The sequence below is a fragment of the Mus pahari genome, chromosome 1 (genome assembly GCF_900095145.1).
Source record: "Mus pahari chromosome 1, PAHARI_EIJ_v1.1, whole genome shotgun sequence".
Lineage (NCBI taxonomy): Eukaryota > Metazoa > Chordata > Mammalia > Rodentia > Muridae > Mus > Mus pahari.
The window spans coordinates 159,153,103-159,161,465 of NC_034590.1; the positions used below are offsets into that span (position 1 = coordinate 159,153,103).

The 8,363-nt window shown below is 46.7% G+C and overlaps 1 protein-coding gene across 1 annotated transcript in view; it reads right to left on the reverse strand.

Annotated features, from left to right (window-relative positions):
* Positions 1-8,363, reverse strand: part of Cfap43 (cilia and flagella associated protein 43) — a 91,207-nt gene that overhangs the window by 67,050 nt on the left and 15,794 nt on the right. Inside the window, exons 6-8 of the mRNA XM_021217241.1 lie at positions 7,231-7,390; positions 4,176-4,243; positions 2,007-2,138 (exon numbers count right to left, since the gene is read on the reverse strand). Coding sequence (XP_021072900.1) covers positions 2,007-2,138; positions 4,176-4,243; positions 7,231-7,390 — 360 coding nt within the window. The remainder of the gene's footprint in view (positions 1-2,006; positions 2,139-4,175; positions 4,244-7,230; positions 7,391-8,363) is intronic.

Below are 8,363 nucleotides of genomic sequence, written 5' to 3' on the forward strand. Positions count from 1 at the left end.
GGCCAGCCTGGTCTACAAAGTGAGTTCCAGGACAGCCAGGGCTAAACAGAGAAACCCTGTCTCGAAAAACCAAAAAAAAAAAAAAAAAAAAAAAAAATCTTCAAACTCCATTTAATCAGTTCTGTGAGCTAGACCCTTCTGAAGCCTCGAATCTGTCCACCTTTCTCCTCTCTAGGACTTCGGTCTGACATGCTAGGCTTTTTTTAGTGTGTAAGTCACACCTCTTATCCTCCCTTCTGTCTTTCCTTCCAGTCTGGTTTTCTTGGCAGCAGCATTCCTAATAACCTCGTCATCTATTTCCCATGTCAAGTATACTCATTTAACTTTTTAACCTTTTTAAAAAGAATGGGTGTTTTGCCTGCATATATGTGCGTACACCGCTTGAGTGGCTGGTGCCGTTTTTATTTCATGTGCATGAGTGTTTTGTCTACGTGTATGTCCATGTGCCACATGCATGCCTGAAGCTTGTGGAGGCCAAAAGATAGATCTGACATCCTGGGACTGAGGTTACAATGGTTGTGAGCTGCTGTGTGGGTGTCAAGAATCCAACAGGAGCCTTCTGGAAGAGCCAGAGGTGCTCTTAATTGTGAGTCACCTCATCAGCTCCCAGTATGCTCCTTTAGTCTTTCCTTGGTTATGGTGTGTGTGTGTGTGTGTGTGTGTGTGTGTGTGTGTGCTTTAGTAGTTTCATTTGGCTGTTTTCTTTTTCTATTAGGATACTTTAAAAAAAAGTTTCTGCTTCACAACAGATATTTTAATTTCCCCATTTATTTATAAAACAAAGTACCATTATTTTGACTTCCAGTAATTACCAGAAACTTATGTCTTCCCGTATATAGCACCAAAATACTTACCTTTATTTGAGATCTGTCCAATGTTCTTCCCTGACATTAAAGTGACTGCTAATCTTGACATCTGGAAGTCATTTTATTAGGGGTCTCTCTAACTCAGAGAGTCATTTGTTTATACATTGATTCTTCAACCTTCTTTTCATACAGAATTCATATGTGGGTGGGCTGAGAAGAACCAAACTGCAAGGGTAGAGATCTGATTGGCTAGAGCTCAGACTTCTCCTGACCAGACTGGCTGATACAGGTAGATGAGTGACCAAATTAATCCACTTTTGCAGGATTTTTCCCTGTCCAATCACATTAGGGCAGTGGGAGACTTGTCATTGGACAGGAGAAGGGAGGGTGGAGCGAGGAGTTGAGGAGACAGAGAGAGAGAGGTCTGAGGAGGAGAGGGAGAACCAGAATGGAGGCTGAGGCGGTGTTATCAAAAGGTTAGAATAATTGTGTTGAAGCTTTATCATTATCACTTGGCTCTGAAATTATTGTATTGGCATCTTGTAAACTGTGTTATTATTGATACATAAATCTGATTGGCTAATTCAGCAGTAAGAGTCTTGATTCTACCCGGTAGTTAGGTGTTGAGATGGCTAACCAGGGGTGCGTGGGGCATTGCATGAAAGGAGAGGAACTGGGGGGGGGGAGGGGCGTCCGAGAGATAGCCTGGTGGGAGCCACGTGGCGAGTTAGCGGGACGGAGCGGGTGAGACCACCTGGTGTAGAGGCTAGCTCTAGATAGTTCCCGCAACAATCCACCACTTCTATTTCAGCACACTTTTATTTTAAGTTGGTGACTTTCTTCCAAAGTTACCAATAGGACAGCAATATAAGCAGGAGTAGCAGAAGGCTGTAAATACCAGGAGGAAAAAGTTGCAAGGAAATAGAGGCAGCAAAGGGGAAACAGAGCCAAGGGACGTGGAAGGCGAGCCCCCTCCCCCGGGGGGGGGGCGGAGCATGGAGGACCCTGGACTCGAACTCACGCTCTCCTCTGTTGGTGTGTATACATAGCCAAGCATCTACTTTTAATTTGGGCCTTTCCCATGTGCAGCAGAGAGAGTGCTGCTGTGAGGAGAATCATTGCCCACACACGCCCCTTTCTTTCTTCCCATTATGCACTCATGGTGCCTGAAGATTGTGCATCCAGAAATCACTAATGTACCTTGTCTGTTTGAATCAGCAGCATTTTGTAACTAGGGGAGAACACCAGATGTGTCACTGGCCCATCTAACTCGAGGAAGGTCTTCACTTGGTACTTTGAATCCTTGATGATGAAGGAGTATATCACACCATCCTGTGGACCGAACACAGCGAGACAGACACGGAGTTGGTGTTTGCCAATGTATAGACCACGCTTGACATTAGCCAAGTCAAGGCTCATGGACGGCTGCCTGCCCCTGTGTGAGAGCGCCATCTCTGGTTACATCCAGAATGCACTGTTACCACAGACTTCATTATGCAGAAAGCAGGACAAAGGAGGCAGAGTTTATAGGGCTTGAGTGTCCTCATTTAAAAGGGCATTAGTGGGCTGGAGAGATGGCTCAGCGGCTAAGAGCACTGAGTTCAATTCCCAGCAACCACAACCATCTGTAATGGAATCGGATGCCCTCTTCTGGTGTGTCTGAAGACAGCTACAGTGTACATTAGAGTACATTAGATAAATAGTATTTTAAAAATTAAAAGGGCATTAGTCCTATATACATTTTTAACCACCCATGTGACACCAAAGTAGAGTCGTGTTTTTTATTTACGTCATGTTCTCCTCCCCAGCCCCTGATACAGTGCTAGCAGGTGTTCAATAAAAACGGACTGGCCAACTGGATGCTGATAAATAGATGTAATCGAACGAGTCTCGGGAGGAATGTGACTTATTTCTATGATAGTTAAAAGGTTGAGGTGTGGGGGTGGCCATCATGTGCTAACTGGAACCCCACTGGAGCTAAGCCAGGCATTTGAGAGATGCGACTTCATACGGCAAGGTGCTTTCCCCAAGCTGGTGGCCATTCTCCATCCCTCACCAGCACAGCTAAAAATCTTAAAGGTCACAAATACAGACTAAATGTAGGACATGGGGGGGGGGGGGGCTTTTCTCTCAAAAACTCCAGGAAGGAAAATACAAGTGGAGGGTTAGCTCAGAGGCTCACGGTGGCTTCTGCCTGTTCATCCAAATGATGGACTCTTTCATCCTGATGTCGCTGCCTCCATGGCCTCAGGGAGACCACTGGCACTGAGCCTGACAGACAAAGATGACAGTGGACTAGGGAGGCACACCTTCACCTAGACTTGAGATTTCAATGTAATCTTAACCTTGATGGCACCAATCGAAACCTTGAGGAGACACGTGGTCTGCCCCCATTTAAAACTTCCTGGGAACAGCCAGGCGTGGTGGCACACGCCTTTAATCCCAGCACTTGGGAGGCAGAGACAAGCAGATTTCTGAGTTCAAGGCCAGCCTGGTCTACAGAGTGAGTTCCAGGACAGCCAGGTCTAAACAGAGAAACCCTGTCTGGAAAAACCAAAAACCAACCAAACAAACAAAAAAACTTCCTGGAAATGTGTATTCTCGAGGGTAAAAGCATAGTCCCCCGGGATGTGATGCCCCAGGTTCCCCTTCTGGTGACTGCCACAAGGTTTCTACCTGACAAAGTTGTGAGGGTTAATAATACACTTTGCATGGTACCCGGTACAACCTATGGCTAACTCCATCTGCTCAAGTAAATGGAGATGAATAATACTGGGTTTCATTATCAGCTCTAACAGACCAAAGACCCAAGCTCATTTCTGACAACCTAAATCATTATCGTAGAAATGGACACCGGGCTGGGCTGAAGACTCTTGTGTGTGATTCCCTGGCTAGGAGGGACAGCAGCAAGGTTCTAAAGCCCACTTCTGTTCACTTGCAGCAACACAGACATGACCTGTCTTTTTTGTTGTTTTTGGGTTTTTGTTTTGCATGTAATGGAAAGTTTCCCTAGTAAACTTTTTTTTTTTTTTTTAGGTTTTTCGAGACAGGGTTTCTCTGTATAGCCCTGGCTGTCCTGGAACTCACTTTGTAGTCCAGGCTGGCCTCGAACTCAGAAATCCGCCTGCCTCTGCCTCCCGAGTGCTGGGATTAAAGGCGTGCGCCACCACGCCCGGCTCCTAGTAAACTTTTTACCGTGACATTCAACAGGGAAACTTAAATTTTAGTTGTTATCTGAAAAGGAACCAGACATGACAGAATATGGCTCATATACATAAGTGGCAGAAGAGGTGGAGGGGTTGCTTTTTTTTTTTTTTTTTTTTTTTTTTTTTAATGAAATGAGGGATTCTGAGAAATAGAATACATTACAATTCCAGAAGCGAGTATGCCGTCCTTTTGGTATGCCAGTGTGAGCGGGTTGATGAGCTGGGCTCCATCTGTGGGGAAAAAACAAACGAGAGAAAGTAGGTGATGTAATCAAAAGAGCAGCAACACACAGATCAGCAGGAGCTGTGGCCGGGGATGAGTATATAAAAGGGAGGCGAGCTGCACTGGAGGCCTCACATTACACACCTGTGCAGAAACTGCACGTCTGTGTCCAGAAATACCCCGTCAGAGACTGGAAAAGGCTGGTGCCAAAGACCAGCACCATCAAAGCCGTACTACCACTGGGCTGTGTACTGAAGGTGGATACACTTTATCAATGTATAAATCTACACCAAATGGCTCATAAATTTTTATCAAGTGAAGCACAGTAGGGAAAAAATTCTGCAAGAGCATTTGTTATGAATAAGATATTGGTCTTTGGGGAGGAAATAAAAAGACCATGTTACCAGTTTGTGTAGGGAAATATGGCAACTGCATGGGCTCTGATGGCACCTGTCAAAATGTTTATCTGCTGCTCAGAACATATCTGATGTTGGTGGCTGGGAAGTGTGTCCCTTCCTGTGTTACTGCCCAGCGCTCCCCAATACAACACAGCTACTACTGGAGTCTTAAGAATCCAGGCCTGGGGGCTGGTGAGATGGCTCAGCTGTTAAGAGCACTGACTGCTCTTCCGAAGGTCCTGCGTTCAAATCCCAGCAACCACATGGTGGCTTACAACCATCCATAATGAGAACTGACACCCTCTTCTGGTGTGTCTGAAGACAGCTACAGTGTGCTTACATATAATAATAAATAAACCTTAAAAAAAAGAATCCAGGCCTGGAAGAGGGACAGCTTATACCTGTCTTGAAGATCTCCCTTCCCAAACATGGTAAAAACACAATTCTGACTGATCTACATTCCCACTTAGATGTCTTTACACTCTCAGACCCCTGGCTAAGGCTATTTGTCAACTTGTATTTAATAATATCCATGTCCCTAGAGGATGGAAATTATGTGACATTGTCCTTGATATGATATAGGTTATCTCTGTTGTTCCTTGGCCGGTCCCTTCCACATTATAATGGCACTTGAAAAGTACGTATTTGTCTTAAAAAAAAAAATGTGTGTGTGTGTGTGTGTGTGTGTGTGTGTGTAGTTCAGGCTGGTTTCATAGTCTACCTGCCTCAGCCTCCTGAGAGCTGTGATTACAGACTCTTGTGCCACCATACCCAATTGATAAATGTGTATTTAAAAGCATTTATAGTACACTGTAAAAAAAGAGTATACAGGAAAGAAGTTGTGAACAGTGCTTAAGACAACGTGATTAATTCCAGTTGTGTAAAATACATTGGAAACATGGTGGGTATTCCGAATAAGCAGCATTTGTCGTATAAATCATTCTGCAGGGACTTGCAGAGGTCACCTAATTCTGTAATGGGATTAAACAGAGTCAAACAATCAAGCAACCTCAGCGATGACCAGGAGAGGAGAGAGGTTTGGGGTCATTGTGCTAGGACAGGGTGAGGCTCCAGCTAAGTCGCGGAGCACGCGGGGTTCCAGTGTGGGCACCGAATGCATCTGAAGGTCGAGGTGGGGCTGGGGAAGGGTCCACACAGAAGTGGACGAGAAAGAAATGGACATTCCTCAGAACCGTAACCTTAAAAGGCAGCGAGAGAGCACAGGAACGCAAAGAGTTTTAACAAGTTCAGGTGGAGGTCTTGACGCAATGAGCCCGCAGAGGTTTGCTCTTAGAAAGCGTCCAGGAAACAGCGCTGTAGATACTCCACAGAGAGGAACTGGGCTGGAGGGCCGGAGGGATGGAGGGATGGAGGGATGGAGGGATGGAGGGATGGAGGGATGGCGGGCCAGCCACGTCATGGAGAGGTGTGGGGCAAAGCTTTGCCAAGGACATGAGAATCTGCGATTGGGAGAGGGACTCCATGAAAGATACCGAAGTTGTGAAAATTTGCAAGAGGGAGTGACGTGTGAGCCAGACCCTGGGTGAGATGGAGAGGAAGAGAGGCAAGGGAATGAACCGGGAGAATGGCCAGAAAGAAACCTGCTTAGCAAAGACTCACTCTGGGGCTGATGGGAAATGACGTCAGAGACAGGAGGCGGGACCCCAAGACAGAAGAGACCCTGAGTTGGGTGTTAAGCATGAGCAATTTGAGGGTAGCCAGCTGCTTGCTTTGGGTTGGATGTAGATTCATGTCAGAAAGGGTCAGGTTTGGGGCTGGAGAGATGGCTCGGTGGTTAAGAGCACGGACTGCTCTTCCAGAGGCCTTGAGTTCAATTCCCAGCAACCACATGGTGGCTCACAACCATCTGTAATAGAATCCGATGCCCTCTTCTGGTGTATCTGAAGGCAGCTATAGTGTACTCATAAAATAAATACATATTAAAAAAAAAAAAGAAAAAGAAAGAGAGAAAGGAAGGGTCAGGTTTGTTGCAAAAATCAACGGGTGAAGATTACTGGATCGGAGATCAGAACTTGGGAGTCCAAGGCCTTATTCCCTGGCCTCTGGTGTCAGCCCCACAGCTCACAAGAATCTGAGCTTGTTTGGAGGTTATGTGTGGTGGGAGGGGAGGGTACATGTGCTACCGTTTGTATGGGGAAGTCAGAGGACAACTTGCAGGAGAAGGTTTTTCTCTATCCACCCCATGGGGATTAAGCCCGGATTGGTGGGCTTGCTGGCACGCCCCCTAACCTGCTGAGACATTTTACTGGCTCATGAAGACGAGGGTGCTCTGTAAATCGTGTGTGTCGTGGAGCTACAGGTGTCTCTTGTGGTGTCCCGAGGATTTTATGACGTGAATATATAGAGTGCTATCTTTTGGTATCCTCACAGTAGGAGTGGGCTAACTCTTAGTAAACAGTGAGTAGCCACACGTGTATCCGCAGGACTTGCTAACAGAGAATCAAACTTAAGGAGGCTCCAGGATGCCTCTAAGAAAGGGGGAAAATCAGGGACCTCCCAAACCCACCATCTTGAAGGATGTGCAATGCTCACCCCACAGCTGTACTTCCGGACTCGGAGGCAGAGCAGGCTCTTACCCGGAACTGGAAACTCCTCCGCCTTCTGGAGCACGGTCACCTTCAGGGTTTCTGTGTTAATCATCAGAAGGTGACCCTCTTCACACCCAACGTACAGGTCGCTTGACGGAGTCCAGCAGTGCATAGTCGGGTGCAGCAGAGGATAGATGTCATCTTTCGGCTTCGGGAGGGAAGAGCATCCATGTGTTAGGACAGCAGTCATGGTTAAGGGCCACAGAAACACCCACCAAAAGAACCGTCACAAAGAAAACTGAACGAGCGGCGGGGCGAACCCATCGGTCTTTCATTTTCAGCATAAGAGTCTGATCTCTTCCCCCTCGATCCCTATACTTCATTCACTGTGAACAACCAAGGCTCCCCTAATACATTTCTGCTAATACATTTGATTAGTACTCTGTTAACTATTTCTTAGTGCCCACTTTCAGCACCTCGAGTCCTTAATTGGTCACGAAAAACCCCTTTTCAGAAAAAATTGTCGTCGGCATCCGTGTCTTCTGGTCTTGCAAGGGTCACTCCCAAAGGGTTAGCTTGGGGCCTCTGCTCAGCTGGCTTTCCAAGGCAAGGAGATGACCTTTAGCCTGATGCTGTGGCCCCTCTTATTTGGTCCATGATTGCTCCATGTGCCTTCGAGTCCATATGAGGAATCATAACCTAAGGAGTTGACTTTGGGCTCCAAATCCAGTTTGGACCAAGTTTAAAGCAAGTAGTTGTTTTCCATCAAAGCCTAGGGCCGAGGGCGTCTCTCAGGTTCTGGGGGCCACGTGGGTGGAGGATGCCCCTTGTTTTCTTTTGCGTGACCCTTGAAAGCGTAAAAAACATTCTTAGATCTGGGCCACAAAAAGAGGCCGTAATGTGCTCAGGCTTGCCTTAGATGGTGATATTGACTCTCCTCCCGGGGCCTTTAGGACTTGTGTTGAGCAAGGAGAGGCTGTCCCCTGTCAGCACAGCGCTGGACCCTAGAGCCTCTTCCTAGTAAGCAGGCCAGACACTCTCCTCCCTGATGTTCAAGGTGGCCTTGACAAATACGTCAGAAATGTTGTCTGCAGTGCTAGACTTTTGAATTCAGGATACTAGAATATTCTCTCTCTCCTCTCCTCTTCTCTCTCTCTCTCTCTCTCTCTCTCTCTCTCTCT